Genomic DNA, 17,342 nt, shown 5'->3' with positions numbered 1-17,342 from the left:
GTTTCTGCATGTTCATGTTCACGGCAGGACAAGGACAAGTATTTATTGCACAACACTGCCCTCTAGACAAGACATTTTTTAGGTATCAGAGCAGAGGCTCATCCTACAGTCTTGAAAACCAACACACACAAGCACCACAGCTGCTATTTCAAAGAAAAGCGCTCATACATTTCAATTATTTAAACTTCAAGTAGTTTAAGTAAGTTGTTATAAAATGTAATTATTTGTTTACAGGTTAGTATAAATATGTAATAAACGTAATAACACATACATTGAAATTGTGTGATTCTAGGAACTTGAGTGTTCCTAGAACCCAGTGAATCTGTCTAATCCACCAGTATGACTTCATATACAGGTCTATGCAACTAATGGTACAAAGACCTCTAAATGGGAAACTGAAAATTACGACAAGTACACGTTTTGTTTTCCATACAATGTTAATTTATTGTCAACATGAAAGTGCTTTTTGTTTGAGGTTAGGAGTTTTGAAAGAGCACACTGGATGAAAAGAATAGAAAAGGGTGGATCTATGATAAAGAATTTGAAAGACAGACAAAGAAAGACAGCCATTTCTAATACTGTTCTCTGTCCTCATCTACTTCACTTCTGTCATGTGCCACCTTTTCATAATCCTTCTGCCATGTCCTCTCTGGCCTCAGAGAACTCTCCCTCCTCCATGCCCTCACCCACATACCAGTGCACAAAGGCACGTTTGGCGTACATCAGGTCAAACTTGTGGTCAAGACGAGCCCAGGCCTCTGCCACAGCAGTGGTGTTGCTCAGCATGCACACAGCCCTCACATCACCACGGTACAGAAGGCAGCATGACATGTACTTGCCGAGGGTCACATTTCACCATCTGGTTGGCTGGCTCAAAGCAGGCATTGGTAATCTCAGAGACAGAGCTGCTCATGGTAAGCCTTCTCTGCAGAGATGACTGGGGCATAGGTGGTCTGGAACTCTGTCAGATCAACATTAAGGGCACCATCGAATCGAAGGGAAGCAGTAATGGAGGAAACAATCTGGCTAATGAGCCTGTTGAGGTTGGTGTAGGTGGGACGCTCACTGTCGGGGTTCCTATGACAGATGTCATATGTAGCCTCATTATCCACCATGAAAGCACAGTCAGAGTGCTCTAGGGTGGTGTGGGTGGTCAGGATGGAGTTGTAAGGTTCCACCACAGCTGTGGACACCTGGGGAGCTGGATAGATTGAGAACTCCAGCTTGGACTTCTTGCCTAGTCAACATACAGGCACTCCATCAGCAGAGAGGTGAAACCAGAACCGGTGCCACCTCCAAAGCTGTAGAAAACCAGGAAGCCCTGAAGGCCTTACACTGGTCAGAGAAAGAGAAACATGTCAATAAAAGGAGAATAACACATGTCCACATTCTAATCAGATAGTTGATCAAATATTTTATTCATTCATTCTGAGATAGCCACCAGTTTGCGGACCCTGTCCAGCACCAGGTCAATTATCTCTTTGCTAATAGTGTTGTGTCCACGGGCGTAGTTGTTGGTAGCATCCTCTTTGCCAGTGATGAGTAGTTCAGCATGGATAACTGGCGGTAAGTCCCAGTGCGCACCTCATCTGAGGAGAGAAATCAGTAGCTCATGAAGGAGCTCAATACCAATGTAGTAAACAGAAAACTTACCTCTGACTGTGGGCTCCAGGTCCAGAAAACACAGCCCTGGGGACATGCTTTCCAGCCCCAGTCTCACTGAAGAAGGTGTTGAAGGAGTCGTCTCCTCCTCCAATGTTCTTGTCACTGGGCATCTGTCCGTCTGGCTGGATACCATGTTCCAGACAGTAGAGCTCCCAGCAGGCATTGCCAATCTGGACTCCAGCCTGACCCATGTGGATGGAGATGCACTCACACTGTGGAAAGATAGTTTACAACTTTCTCAGAGAAATAAATACTTTTAATTTGAAAATCGATCAAGTATTAACTGTAAATACACATAGGACAAATCATAATCCAGAGGAAATTATCACCTTCAAATTCTACTTTACAATCTTCTGAAAGAAAAAAGTTCTTAGAATATCTTTTGGCATAATAGACAGTTGGACCAAAACATTCATCTAAAACTGGAATAGTAACAGTATTTCATTTGTTTCAGAACGGAAATGGCCTAGAGTTTGTTTTGTTTCTGTCACGTTTGTCGTATGAAGGAGCGGACCAAAGCGCAGCGTGTGTATCGTTCTACATTTTATTATAACTGTGAAACTATGCAAGACATACAAATAAACTACTAAACAAAATAACAAACCGTGACGAAGAGGTGAAACATACACTACCTCAAAATAATCTCCCACAAAACCTAGTGGGAAAAATAACAACTTAAATATGATCCCCAATTAGAGACAACAATGACCAGCTGCCTCTAATTGGAGATCATCCCCCCCAAAAACATAGAAATACAGAAACTAGAACCACACAACATAGAAAATATAAACTAGACGAAAACCCCTGTCACGCCCTGACCTACTCTACCATAGAAAATAAAAGCTTTCTATGGTCAGGACGTGACAGTTTCATTCTTAGCAACTCTGTAGACGAGGAGTGTCACAGTTGACTTGGACTGGTGTAAGGCGGAATCAGATGCAGGAGACAGGTGCTGGAGTTGAGTGTCCCTTTTAATAATTTGACACACAAAAACAAAACCCCGAGGCACAGGGCGCTACAGACAGACTGCCTGGGAAAAACGCATTCCCGATATGGCGAACAAACTATAAATATTAGCGGCACAAAAAGGCACGGGGCGCAGCCCGGTAAATTCTCTCCTCCTTAAACTGTCAGATAACAAACCCGTAATAAAAACACGGACCACCGTCCTGAGTGGACAATCAACAATCCCGCACAAAATCCCAACTGAAAACACACCTTAAATAAATCCCCACTAATGACAACACAAAACAGGTGCGGAACAGACAGACAAAACTAAACGACAGAAACAACGATCGATGGCAGCTAATAGGCCGGCGACGACGACCGCCGAGCGCCGCCCGACCGAGGAGGGGCGCCACTTTCGTTGGATCCTGTGACAAGGAGAGGAGGGGGCATGACAGAAAATGCTTTCATTGTAGAAGATAGGGTACCGGTACACATCACCTGACTGAAGAAACAAGTGATCAGCTGTTGAACAGACAAACAGGCAGTGTTTTTTAAACCAAATGTCACACATAGTCTACCATGGGGGACTAATTTGACAAATCAATTACAATCTCATCAACACATTCCAAATAATGAATGCATTTGACTTCAAACTAATTTAGTAGACCTGCTGACCACATCTATTTTGATATGAAATGTTAAATCAAGGTATTTTTACGATGGCACTCAATTGTTTTTTACATTTAATCAGCAAACAGTTTGAACTTTGTTACTGTCAGACATTCTGAAATATCTCATGAAATATTTAAGTTCGAAATGAATAAAAACTTTGCAGGTTACTCATTACTTTCAGCCTACTTCATAAACGAGGCAATTTATTTGAATATATTATGAGTGCCAATGATTGAGTTTACATTTGCCTCTACAGTGTGTCAGTATCCCTGGGTCGCTCTAATACAGACATCAAAGCAGGAGAAGAGATGTCATTAAGAAGAGACATCAGTTCAACGTCATGTTTTGTTAGAGTAGTAGGCTGAAGTTAACAAAATGATTGAGATTGATTTGCATTTTGGGTTACAAAACGACATCTGTGTAAGATTATGAAAAAACATTTGTTTTAGTCAAATTGACAAATTGTGTTGAAAACATTTAATAGAAACAGCTTTGATTTAACTAATGTAAGAAGATATGAAATCTGTTACGGCTCTCGTTGGTGGTAGAAGTAGACCAAGGCGCAGCGTGGTAAGTGTTCATGATTAGTTTATTCAAGAAACACTAAAACAAAAATAGCTACAGCAACAAAACGAAAGCGAACAGTTCTGTCAGGCACAGACACTAAACAGAAAATAAGATCCCACAAACTCAGGTGGAAAACAGGCTGCCTAAGTATGATTCCCAATCAGAGACAACGATACACAGCTGCCTCTGATTGGGAACCACACTCGGCCCAAAAACAAAGAAACAGAAAACATAGAATTTCCCACCTGCGTCACGCCCTGATCTAACCAACCATAGAGAATAATAAGGATCACTAACGTCAGAGCGTGACAGTACCCCCCCCCCCCCCCCCCCCCCAAAGGTGCGGACTCTGGCCGCAAACCTGAACCTATAGGGGAGGGTCCGGGTGGGCATCTACTCCCGATGGAGGCTCTGGTGCGGGACGCAGACCCCGCTTCGATTGAGGCTCCCCCCCACTTCGGTGGCACCTCTGGTGCAGGGATCGTTGCCGGGGCCTCCGGACCGTAGATCGTCGCTGCCGGCTCCGGCCTATGGACTGTCGCTGGAGGCTCCGGACTGTCGCTGGAGGCTCCGGACTGTCGCTGGAGGCGCCGGACTGTCGCTGGAGGCTCTGGACTGTCGCTGGAGGCTCTGGACTGTCGCTGGAGGCTCTGGACTTCGGGCCATGGATCATCACTGGAGGCTTCGTGCCATGGATCATCACTGGAAGCTTCGTGCCATGGATCATCACTGGAGGCTTCGTGCCATGGATCATCACTGGAGGCTTCGTGCCATGGATCATCACTGGAGGCTTCGTGCGTGGAGCCGGCACAGGGCATACCAGGCTGGGGAGACGCACTGGAGACTGGGTGTGTGGAGCAGGCACAGGGCGTACCAGGCTGGAGAGACACACTGGAGGCCGGGTGCGTGGAGCAGGCACAGGACGTACCGGGCTGGGGAGACGCACTGGAGACCGGGTGCGCGGAGCTGGCACAGGATATACTGGGCCTTGGAGGCGCACTGGAGGTCTGGAGCATAGGGCTGGCACAACCCGTCCTGGCTGGATGCTCACTTTAGCCCGGCAAGTGCGGGGCGCTGGAACAGGATGCACTGGGCTGTGAAGGTGCACTGGCAGGATATTCTGGACCGAGGAGGCGTACTGGAGACCAGGAGCGTTGAGCCGGCACAACCCTTCCTGGCTGAATACCCACTCTAGCCCGGCAAATGCGGGGAGCTGGCAACGAGCGCACCGGGCTGTGAATGCGCACTGGAGATACAGTGCGCATCAGCGCCTAACACGGTGCCTGACCGGTCACACGCTCCCCACGGTAAGCACGAAGAGTTGGCTCAGGTCTAAACCCTGACTCCACCAATCTCCCCGTGTGCCCCCCCCCCCCCAAACATTTCTGGAGCTGCCTCTCGGGCTTCCGTCGTTGTTCTAATTCCTCATATCGTCACTGTTCCTCTCTTGCTGCCTCCATCTCCTCCCTTGAACGGCGATACTCTCCAATCCGCGTCCAGGGCCCTTCTCCATTCAGGATTTCCTCCCATGTCCACTCATCCTGGCCACGCTGCTTGGTCCGTTTTTAGTGGGATCTTCTGTTACAGCTCTCGTTGGTGGTAGAAGTAGACCAAGGCGCAGAGTGGTAAGTGTTCATGATTCGTTTATTCAAGAAACACTAAAACAAAAATAACTAGAGCAACAAAACGAAAGCGAACAGTTCTGTCAGGCACAGACACTAAACAGAAAATAAGATCCCACAAACTCAGGTGGAAAACAGGCTGCCTAAGTATGATTCCCAATCAGAGACAACGATAGACAGCTGCCTCTGATTGGGAACCACTCTAGGCCCAAAAACAAAGAAACAGAAAACATGGAATTTCCCACCCGCGTCACACCCTGATCTAACCAACCATAGAGAATAATAAGGATCTCTAAGGTCAGGGCGTGACAGAATCAAACAATAATATGATTTGAGTGTACTCACCATGTTTAAGTTGAGAAATGTCAAGATGTGTTGCGGACAAATTGAATTTTCTTTTAGTTTAACTCTCACAGGCTTATCTTTGGGAGACTGTAGTAAGAAGTCTGATAGAAAATTTGAAAGGTGGAGCAATTTATACTTCTACGATACAGTGGACAGATGTCAGAGAAATTATATAGGAAGAGAGACTGCAGATTCTTTCAAACAACAATTTTATAATATTTGAACAAATTAAGCAATCAATGACAACCACTCGATCAGTGCATCGTTAGGAACGCCCAATGAACAGAGTTGTCTCTCTCCTCTTATAGAAAAAGTACAACCTATTTTGTCTATGTGGCAGTTTAGCAGATGGGTGGATACAGGGACGGAACATGGTGTGTAAAAGCGGATTTAGCTTGTCTGTTCAGATTAAGATAGTTGACGTTACCACCATTGTCTGTTCCTTCCTGCATGTTTCCACACAGCTAAGTTCCTGTAGATTGTGAAAACAGGATGTCACATACTGCGGTCGCACCCAAACGGCTCTTATCTGTACACCCAGACTTATGACTAAGTCACATAAGACATGCCTGTATCAGCAAAAATACTAACATATAACAATAGAAAATTCTCAAAATAAAAACAGCATAGTAGGACTAATTAAACAGTATAGTATGTCATGAATATTACATTTCCACCACACAGACTGTGTCAAAACTGATTGGAAGATCTTATATGCCTTTTCCCAATTGGTTATCAAAGTATCTCTCCCATATGCGTGTGGTTTAAGTAAGCATCTTCAGAACCTACTTTTGGAAGTTGAAGTAACACTGTATAACTGCAGTTATATTTCCAAAACTGCAGTACTACAATTACAGTTAGTATGTTTCCAAATGATAAAATTGTCCCTACATTGTAACTGCAGTATTTATTTATAATTAATCTAGGTCTACCAGATACAGATTCCTCTACTTCTGATGAATATGTTGGAGTTTTAAAAACATTGATAAGTAATTGATGAAAAGTATACAACAAAACATACGGGAATCAATTTAAACACACTTTTATTGGTGAATTTTTAATGAAACAAACAAACCTGTGACTGTCACTACAACAAACCAGTTGTGCTTAAACCTAAACAAGAAGCAAGAAAATATCAAACTGTAAGAAGAAATGCATTGGTTTTGAAAATGTGCTATTATAAGATACAGGAGCCAAGGGATTCCTTGCATGAACACTCAATACTCCTCTCCCTCCTCCTGTCCGTCACCCTCGACAGTGTCAACCCCCACCTCTTCGTAATCCTTCTCCAGGGCTGCCATGTCCTCTCTGGCTTCAGAGAACTCTCCCTCCTCCATGCCCTCACCCACATACCAGTGCACAAAGGCACGTTTAGCATACATCAAATCAAACTTGTGGTCAAGACGAGCCCAGGCCTCTGCAATAGCAGTGGTGTTGCTCAGCATGCACACAGCCCTCTGGACTTTGGCCAGGTCTCCACCAGGGACCACAGTGGGAGGCTGATAGTTGATGCCAACCTTGAAACCAGTTGGGCACCAGTCAACAAACTGAATAGAACGTTTGGTCTTGATGGTGGCAATAGCAGCATTGACATCTTTGGGCACCACATCACCACGGTAAAGAAGACAACATGCCATGTACTTGCCGTGGCGAGGGTCACATTTCACCATCTGATTGGCCGGCTCAAAGCAGGCATTGGTGATTTCAGCCACAGAGAGCTGCTCATGGTAAGCCTTCTCTGCAGAGATAACTGGGGCATAGGTGGCCAGAGGAAAATGAATTCGGGGATAGGGCACCAAGTTGGTCTGGAACTCTGTCAAATCAACATTGAGAGCACCATCGAATCGAAGGGAAGCAGTAATGGAGGAAACAATCTGGCTAATGAGCCTGTTGAGGTTGGTGTAGGTGGGACGCTCAATGTCGAGGTTCCTACGACAGATGTCATATATTGCCTCATTATCCACCATGAAAGCACAGTCAGAGTGCTCTAGGGTGGTGTGGGTGGTCAGGATGGAGTTGTAAGGTTCCACCACAGCTGTGGACACCTGGGGAGCTGGATAGATGGAGAACTCCAGCTTGGACTTCTTGCCGTAGTCAACAGACAGGCGCTCCATAAGCAGAGAGGTGAAACCAGAGCCGGTGCCACCTCCAAAGCTGTGGAAAACCAGGAAGCCCTGAAGGCCTGTGCACTGGTCAGACTGAGGAGAAAGAGGCACATGTCAATAAAAGGAGTCCACATTCTGATCAGATAGTTGATAAAATATTTTAACGATTAATTCTGTGGTACCCACCAGTTTGCGGACCCTGTCCAGCACCAGGTCAATGATCTCTTTGCCAATAGTGTAGTGTCCACGAGCATAGTTGTTGGCAGCATCCTCTTTACCAGTGATGAGCTGTTCAGGATGGAATAACTGGCGGTAGGTCCCAGTGCGCACCTCATCTGAGGAGAAAAAAACAGCAGCTTATGAAAAACAGAACGGGAAGTTCTAAAAGGGTTCTCCTACAGGGACAACGGTTCTGCATCGAACCTTTTTCATCTGAGAACCTTCACTATGGAAGACAGGGTTCTAAAATGCTTCTTTGTTGTTGGAAAAGGTTCTGGAACCAGGGTTTTTCAACAGCCCTCAAATTCAAATCCGAACCTCGAAGTCAGTTCTACTGTTTCATTTCTTTCTTCCCCCCCTCTAATCAGGAACTGATATCATTCAATCAATCACATTTATTTATGAAGCCCTTTTTACACCAGCAGATGTCACAACGTGCTATACAGAAATCCAACCCAAAACCCCAGACAGCAAGCTAAGAAGATGTAGACTTGGGACACCAAATGGGTGCGATTAATTATCGGGTAACAGAAAACCAGCAGTATTCTGGACCTCGTATAAGATTTCAATACCCCTGTTCTACAGGGACAAGCCAAAGAACCCTTTATGGTTCTAAGTATAACCTTTTTTCCTTAAGAGGGAAAGCTTACCTATGACTGTGGGTTCCAGGTCCACAAACACAGCCCTGGGGACATGCTTTCCAGCCCCAGTCTCACTGAAGAAGGTGTTGAAGGAGTCGTCTCCACCTCCGATGGCTTTGTCAGATGGCATCTGTCCATCCGGCTGGATCCCATGCTCCAGACAGTAGAGCTCCCAGCACGCATTGCCAATCTGGACACCAGCCTGACCCACGTGGATAGAGATGCACTCGCGCTAGGGTGAAGAGGAAGACATTTTTTATTTGAAAGGAGGTTCGCAATAACCCAAAATAGTCTAGAGCAGTGGTATTCAACTCTTACCCTTCGAGGTCCAGAGCCTGCTAGTTTTCTGTTCTACCTGATACTTAATTGCACCCAGCTGGTGTCCCAGGTCTAATTCAGTCAATGATTAGAAGGGAACAATGAAAAAAAGCAGTGTAAGTGGCTTTGAGGTCCAGAGTTGAGTTGGAGGTGTCTAGACCATGACATACTGTCAAAATATAAAAGATGTAATGTGAAAACACACAGCAAATTCCTCAGTGTTAAATTAACACTGAAAATGTGGACCTGTATAGACACTGAACAGTGTTGAATTAACACAATGCTTAGTGTAATGCTTCATTTGCATATTTCCCAGAGTGCCTTGCCTTTCAAATGAATTGTAGAATTACCACCAGAGAGGAAGAGGAAGAGAGATGCTCAACTTGGCAGAAATTATGTCTCCCTCTTTGTTTCCCATTGTTAGGGCGAAGAGACCTGTACCTTGTCAGTATATCCCTAATCTTTGGTTACCACCCATGACTGAATTTGTTAATGACAGTGACATGCTTGTTGCATTCATCAATTTTCAATCCCATGAACGTCACCATGTGAGATCCTAAGTGAAAATCTTATCATTAAAACGGAACTATTTAACACATTATGTATTTCATAAGGCCTTATTTTGAGGGCATACACTAAAACATACTGGGTTGTTTGGATGACCCAACTGCTGGGTCACATAGGGCTCTATTCAATCAGATCTGCTTTAGCTGACATTCACATAGCGGTGTCAGAGGTGGAACTGCGTTAGAGTTGTCAAATCCACATGTGGCTCCTTGCATTATACTGTACCTAAAGTGGACATTGCCATTGGCTGTACCGAATTGCAAAAACAGAAATCCCATTCAGCTTTGTTTACAAGTTTGAATACTGGAATGTGAGATGTAATCTACATCTTGATTAGTTTAATGATTATTTAGTGTAATGATTTTTCTATTTGAGCGTAATTATTTCTTTATAGTCTACACGTTCTCATTCTGAACTTCTAACGTGAGTGGGGCGGGTGTGGCTTTGTGACAATGATTGCAAGAGCAGCTTACCGATTTGACGGCTCCAACGCTGTTCCGCCAAAAACATCCACTATGCAGGTGTCTGCTCTTGCTGGTTAAACGCTTGATCTGAATGAATCTAGGCCTCCGTTTTTTTTTGAGCAAGGTTTGATGATGCTGGGTTATTGAGATATGACACAGCAAATCAGATTAGAAGACTGGAGGCTTGGTTTAGTAAGGTTGTGGCTTTCAGTAAAGTTATTTTTGGCCACTCGTGAGAGTAAATGTCATTCCAGTTAATCTATTCTGTTCTAATTGTCATCACGTTACAGTTGAACACTGACTCTTTTGTAGCTTTAATTAATCTTACAGAAATGTATGAGTTCCTTAAAACTTCTTCGGCATACTGGTTATTGTTCAGAATTTCGGATGACTGACGTGCCCAAAGTAAACTGCCTGTTACTCAGGCCCAGAAGCTAGGATATGCATATAGTTGGTAGCATTGGATAGAAAACAGTTTCTAGAACTGTCTGTGAGTATAACAAAACTGATATGGCAGGCAAAAACCCAAGGACAATCCATCCAGATTTTTTTTTTTTAGGTCACAGGCCATTTCAATGCTAGCCTATGGGATATACAAATAGATAGGACCCAGATTGCAGTTCCTATGGTTTCCACTAGATGTCAGTCTTTAGAAAGGGTTTCAAGCTTGTTTTTTGAAAAATGAGCAAGTAGTTGTAGTTTTTCCAAGGTGTCTCTCATTAAAAAAGTAGTCTTGTTGGTATGTGAATGAGGTGCGCGCTCTTCGTTATTTATCTTCCCTATTGAACATACTATTCTCCGTCTTATATATTATCGTTTATTTAGATATTAGAGGACCTGAGGATTAATTAGAAACACCATTTGACTTGTTTGGACAAACTTCACCAGTAACTTTTGGATTAGTTTGTATGCATGTTGAATGAGTGGATTACTGAGATCATTGGCGCCAACTAAACAGACTTTTTTGGATATAAAGAAGGACTTTATCGAACAAAACGCCCATTCATTGTGTAGCTGGGACCCTTGGGATTGCAAACAGAGGAAGATCTTCAAAAGGTAAGTGATTTATTTAATCGCTATTTGTGATTTTTTGACGCCTGTGCTGGTTGAAAAAGTATTTTGATGTGGGGCGCTGTCCCAGATAATCGCATGGTATGCTTTCGCCGTAAAGCCTTTTTGATATCTGACAATGCGGTTGGATTAACAAGAAGTTAAGCTTTTAAATGATGTATGACACTTGCATTGTCATGAATGTTTAATATTACGATTTTTGTATTTTTAATTTTGCACTCTGCAATTTCACCGGATGTTATCGTAGGTGTCCCGCTAGCGGTTCATGCGCCCTAAAAGGTTTTAAAAAGTCTATGCAATTCTAAAGTGATAACCCCAATGGGATAGTAACCACTTTGTTGCAATACGTAAATAATTATGTTAATATTTTTGTGTTACAATATGTACTGTGCAAGAATATTCAGGAAAAATGTAACATTGCAGTGTACAAACTTAACATGATTAAAAGGATTGACATTTACTCTCACGGGTGTGCCAAAAATAACTTTAAAAGCTAAGCCCCTAATGAGCCACGCCTACTGAAAATAACCTATGGATTACATAAAAAAAGACCCAGCTGCTTGGTCAACCCAGCATGAAAGTGAATAAAATCCCAATTGATGGTAAAATTAATCCATTTTGGGGTAATCCGAGCAACCCAACATGTGGGGTTTTTCACACAACCTGTCACATTATGCTGACTTGCAAAATTATGTGTAATTCCTATTGAAATCCAGCCAGAATGTCAATATCTAACCTTCTGAATGTTTTTAACACCCGCAACCTGCATTCAGAATGACTGCCAGGGTTGGGAAGATTGAATATGAGACTACCTAAATCATTTAAACTGGAACAAATATTTTAGTAACAGGTGAAATAAGTTTAGAAAATATATGTAATTTATATTTCAGAAGCATAAGATTGGTTGATTAATTAATGTCCATTCAAAAACATTGATATTGAAACAAGCAATTATTCAAATCAACCAGTGTGTTAATCAAATCAGTGTGTTAATTTAACATACTATACTGGGCAACACTTTCAGTGTTCATTTAACACTCAACTGTACCATAGAGGCACAGAATAAGTTAGAGGAAAAACAAACAGAAATGGAGGAACTTATTCAAGAAAGATCCTGTGTAATATATTATAAAAATAAAGCAAACTGGATGGAATATGGGGAAAAATGAACCAAATTCTTTTTCAAAATGTATTGAAACTTGTTACAAATGGAGTCACGCATGATTCACCAAATGATATTTTGAAAGAGAAAATAAAGTACTTTAAGAATATGTTTTTGTTTCAGTCTCCTCCATCTCCACTAACCAAAGCTAATTGTATGGATTTTTTCCCTAATAATAATGTAATATTAACATCTGTACAGAAAGACTCATGTGAAGGCCAAATTACAGAGGAGGAACTTCTTGATGCAATTAAAGCCTTTAAGGCTGGGAAAACTCCAGGGCTGGATGGCATACCAGTGGAAGTGTACCAAACCTTTTTTTTATATACTCAGAGGACCATTATTAGCATGTTTTAACCACTCCTATAGAAATGATATATTATCGGACACACAACAAGAAGGTCTGATATCATTATTACTGAAACAGGACCCAAGTGGTATATATAAAGATCCAGTCAATTTTAAAAATTGGAGGCCTCATACACTTCAGTGTTGTGATGCAAAAATCCTAGCAAAATGCTTGGCACATAGAATTAAAAAAGTATTGTCAGATATTATTCATCCTAAATCAGACAGGTTTTTTACATGAATGATACATTGGAGATAATATCAGACAAGCACTGGAAACAGTAGAATACTAGGAAATATCGGGGACACCAGGCCTGGTTTTCATAGCTGATTTTGAAAAGGCTTTTGATAAAGTACGCCTGGAGTATATATATAAATGCCTAGAATATTTCAATTTTGGGGAATCTCTTATAAAATGGTTTAAAGTTATGTATAGTAACACTAGGTGTAAAATAGTAAATAATGGCTACATCTCAGAAAGTTTTAAACTATCTAGAGGAGTAAAACAAGGTTATCCACTCTCGGCATATCTATTTATTATTGCAATCGAAATGTTAGCTGTTAAAATTAGATCCAACAATATTAAGGGATTAGAAATCCGTGGCTTAAAAACTAAGGTGTCATTGTACGCTGATGATTCATGTTTTCTTTTAAAACCACAATTAGAATCTCTCCACGGCCTCATAGAGGATCTAGATACTTTTGCTATCCTCTCTGGATTAAAACCAAATTATGATAAGTGTACTATATTACGCATTGGATCACAAAAAAATGCACATTTTACATTACCGTGTAGTTTACCAATTAAATGGTCTGACGGAGATGTGGACATACTCGTTATACAAATCCTAAAAGAAAGAAATTCTCACTCCAATCAATTTTTATAGAAAGTTAGCAAAAATAGATAAGATCTTGCAACCATGGAAAGGAAAATACCTGTCTATTTGTGGAAAAAAAATCACCCTGATTAACTCTTTAGTCATATCACAGTTTACCTATTTGCTTATGTTTTTACCTACAACTAGTGACCTGCTTTTTAAATTATATGAACAAAAAATAATCAATTTTATTTAAAATGGCAAGCCAGACAAAATTAAAATGGCCTATTTATATAACAAATATGAATTTGGAGGGCAGAAATTATAAAATATTAAAGCATTAGACCTCTCACTAAAGGCATTAGTCATACAAAAGTTATACTTACATCAAAACTGGTTCTCTAGTAAATTGGTAGGAATGTCTCATCCTATGTTCAAGAATGGCCTTTTTCCCTTTATTCAGATTACAACTGCTCACTTTCGGTTGTTTGAAAAGGAAATAATCTCCAAAATATCGTTATTTTTTAAACAACCCTTAGAAAGTTGGTTGCAATTTCAGTTTAATCCACCTGAAAAGACAGAACAAATAATACAAAAAATATTGTGGTTAAACGCAAATATGCTAATTGATTTAAAAAAAAGTATTTTTGCGAAGACATTTTTTAAAAAGGTATCATTTTTGTGAATGATATCATAAATAGGACTGGTGGAGTTATGTCACACATGCAGCTAACACAGACATATGGAAATGTCTGCTCTACCCAAAATTACAAACAACTAATTGAAGCATTACCACAAAAATGGAAGAGGCAAGTAGAAGGGGAAAAAGTAAGGAACTTGTATGTCGGCCCTGCATTAAAGAACATAAATGGTTAAAGAAAAGTGTGATAAATAAAAACATATACCAATTTCATTTAAGGACCATTTAAGGACCGATTCCATGGCACATGGTTTAGGAATTGATACGCAAAACAACGCCGGATCCAAAACTTCACATTTTTCAATTTAAATTACTATACAAAATTCTTGCAACCAATAGAATGCTTTATACAGTTGAAGTCGGAAGTTCACATACACCTTGGCCAAATACATTTAAACTCAGTTTTCACAATTCCTGACATTTATTCCTAGTAAAAATTCCTTGTCTTACATCAGTTAGGATCACCACTTTATTTTAAGAATGTGAAATGTCAGAATAATAGTAGAGATAATGATTTATGTCAGCTTTTATGTCTTTCATCACATTCCCAGTGGGTCAGAAGTTTACATACACTCAATTAGTATGTGGTAGCATTGCCTTTAAATTGTTTAACTTGGGTCAAACATTTAGGGTAGCCTTCCACAAGCTTTTTTTGGCCCATTCCTCCTGACAGAACTGGTGTAACTGAGTCACGTTCGTAGGGCTCCTTGCTCACACACGCCTTTTCGGTTCTGCTCACAAATTCTCTATAGGATTGAGGTCAGGGCTTTGTGATGGACACTCCAGTACCTTGACTTTGTTGTCCTTAAGCCATTTTGCCACAACTTTGGAAGTATGCTTGGGGTCATTGTCCATGTGGAAGACCCATTTGCGACCAAGCTTTAACTGCCTGACTGATGTCTTGAGATGTTGCTTCAATATATCCACATAATTTTCCTTCCTCATGATGTCATCTATTATGTGAAGTGCACCAATCACTCCTGCAGAAAAGCACCCTCAACATGATGCTGCCACCCCCGTGCTTCACGGTTGGGGTGGTGTTGTTCGGCTTGCAAGCCTACCTGTCACGTTTGTCGAAAGGAGGAGCGGACCAAAGTGCAGCGTGTGTGTCGTTCCACATTTTATTTACACTGTGAAACTATGCAATACATATAAATAAACTGAATAACAAAAACAACAAACCGTGACGCAGAGGTGAAACATACACTGACTCAAAGATAATCTCCCACAAACCCAGGTGGAAAAAACCCTACTTAAGTATGATCTCCAATTAGAGACAACGAGGACCAGCTGCCTCTAATTGGAGATCATCCCAAACAAAACCCCAACATAGAAATACAAAACTAGAACCTGAACATAGAAAGAGAGAACATGGAGAAAAAAAACCTGTCACGCCCTGACCTACTCTACCCTAGAAAAAAACATATTTCTATGGTCAGGACGTGACACCCCCGTGCTTCACGGTTGGGATGGTGTTCTTCGGCTTGCAAGCGTCCCCCTTTTTCCTCCAAACATAACGATGGTCATTATGGCCAAACAGTTCTATTTTTGTTTCATCAGACCAGAGGACCTTTATCCAAAAAGTATGATCTTTGTCCCCATGTGCAGTTGCAAACTGTAGTCTGGCTTTTTTATGGCGGTTTTGGAGAAGTGGCTTCTTCCTTGCTTAGCGGCCTTTCAGGTAAAACGATATAGGACTCGTTTTACTGTAGATATAGATACTTTTGTACCTGTTTCCTCCAGCATCTTCACAAGGTCCTTTGCTGTTGTTCTGGGATTGATTTGCACTTTTTGCACTAAAGTACGTTCATCTCTAGGAGACAGAATGCGTCTCCTTCCTGATCGGAATGATGGCTGTGTGGTCCCATGGTGTTTATACTTGCGTACTATTGTTTGTACAGATGAACGTGGCAACTTCAGGCATTTGGAAATTGCTCCCAAGGATGAACCAGACTTGGAGGCCTAAAAAAACAATTCTGAGGTCTTGGCTGATTTCTTTTGATTTTCCCATGATGTCAAGCAAAGAGGCACTAAGTTCGAAGGTAGGTCTTGAAATACATCCACAGGTGCACCTCCAATTGACTCAAATTATGTCAATTAGCCTATCAGAAGCTTCTAAAGCCATGACATCCTTTTCTGGAATTTCCCAAGCTGTTTAAAGGCACAGTCAACTTAGTGTATTTAAACTTCTGACCCACTGGAATTGTGATACAGTGAATTATAAGTGAAATAATCTGTCTGTAAATAATTGTTGGAAAAATGACTTGTGTCATGCACAAAGTAGATGTCCTAACCGACTTTCCAAAACTATAGTTTGTTAAATGTGGTTGAAAAATGAGTTTTAATGACTCCAACCTAAGTGTATGTAAACTTCCGACTTCAACTGTATATGGGGGATACAATCTTCCCAGCTCTGCAGATTTTGCTGTGAGGAGGCAGAGTCATTAGATCATTTATTTTGGTATTGTCCATATGTAGCTCATTTTTGGTCACAGGTCCAGGAATGGCTGAAGACTTGCAACATTTGACTTGAACTAACGCTGCAGATGGCAAAACTGGGTAATTTGAAAAGCCATAGTCAATCAATCAATAATATAATAATTATTTGAGCAAAAATGTTTATTTTTAATTTACAATCTGTAGAAGCTATGAGACTAGAAAGGTTCAGTACTTTTGTGAAGCATCACAGCACAGTTGAAAAATATATGGCAAATAAAAATCCAAAATGGATGGTGTTAAGAGATAGATGGGAGGGGTTGAATGGAGCTGAAGGGTGGGACTAATAACAAGATAAACAATGTAAAACAGACGGGGTCTGTAAAATGTATATAGGTTCAGCAATTTTGTGAAAGAGCACAGTTACAAATAGAAATCAAACTGGATGGACATCAGAAATAGAGGAAAGACTAAAAACAAACAAAATATAACTATTGTAAAATAGATTGTGTCTGTAAAATGTGTATAAGATGCATAAACTGAAGGTAGAAGCCTAAGTGTTATTGTTTATTAGTTTACTCCAATTGGGGGGGAAGGGTGGTAGGGTTTGCGGGGAATAATAAAAGGTATATTCTTAAAAAGTATGTATATCTATATAGGTATGTGTATGTACA

The 17,342-nt window shown here is 41.3% G+C and overlaps 1 protein-coding gene and 2 pseudogenes across 2 annotated transcripts in view; all 3 read right to left on the bottom strand.

Annotated features, from left to right (window-relative positions):
• Nucleotides 1-624: 624 nt before the first annotated feature.
• LOC115168856 (tubulin alpha chain-like) lies at nucleotides 625-1,389 on the bottom strand (annotated as a pseudogene).
• Nucleotides 1,390-1,423: 34 nt separating this feature from the next.
• LOC115168855 (tubulin alpha chain-like) lies at nucleotides 1,424-6,756 on the bottom strand (annotated as a pseudogene).
• An 89-nt stretch (nucleotides 6,757-6,845) lies between these two features.
• The window catches only part of LOC115167909 (tubulin alpha-1B chain), a 31,880-nt gene continuing 21,383 nt past the window's right edge, over nucleotides 6,846-17,342 (bottom strand). For both annotated transcript variants that reach the window (XM_029722647.1, XM_029722646.1), the window contains 3 exons: nucleotides 8,794-9,016; nucleotides 8,111-8,259; nucleotides 6,846-8,017 (listed from right to left, as the gene is read on the bottom strand). In XM_029722647.1, the coding sequence (XP_029578507.1) occupies nucleotides 7,037-8,017; nucleotides 8,111-8,259; nucleotides 8,794-8,914 (1,251 nt within the window). In that variant the 5' untranslated portion in view covers nucleotides 8,915-9,016 and the 3' untranslated portion in view covers nucleotides 6,846-7,036. The remainder of the gene's footprint in view (nucleotides 8,018-8,110; nucleotides 8,260-8,793; nucleotides 9,017-17,342) is intronic.

This window comes from Salmo trutta, chromosome 30 (genome assembly GCF_901001165.1).
Source record: "Salmo trutta chromosome 30, fSalTru1.1, whole genome shotgun sequence".
Classification (NCBI taxonomy): domain Eukaryota; kingdom Metazoa; phylum Chordata; class Actinopteri; order Salmoniformes; family Salmonidae; genus Salmo; species Salmo trutta.
This window is presented reverse-complemented; position numbering and strand designations above follow the sequence as displayed.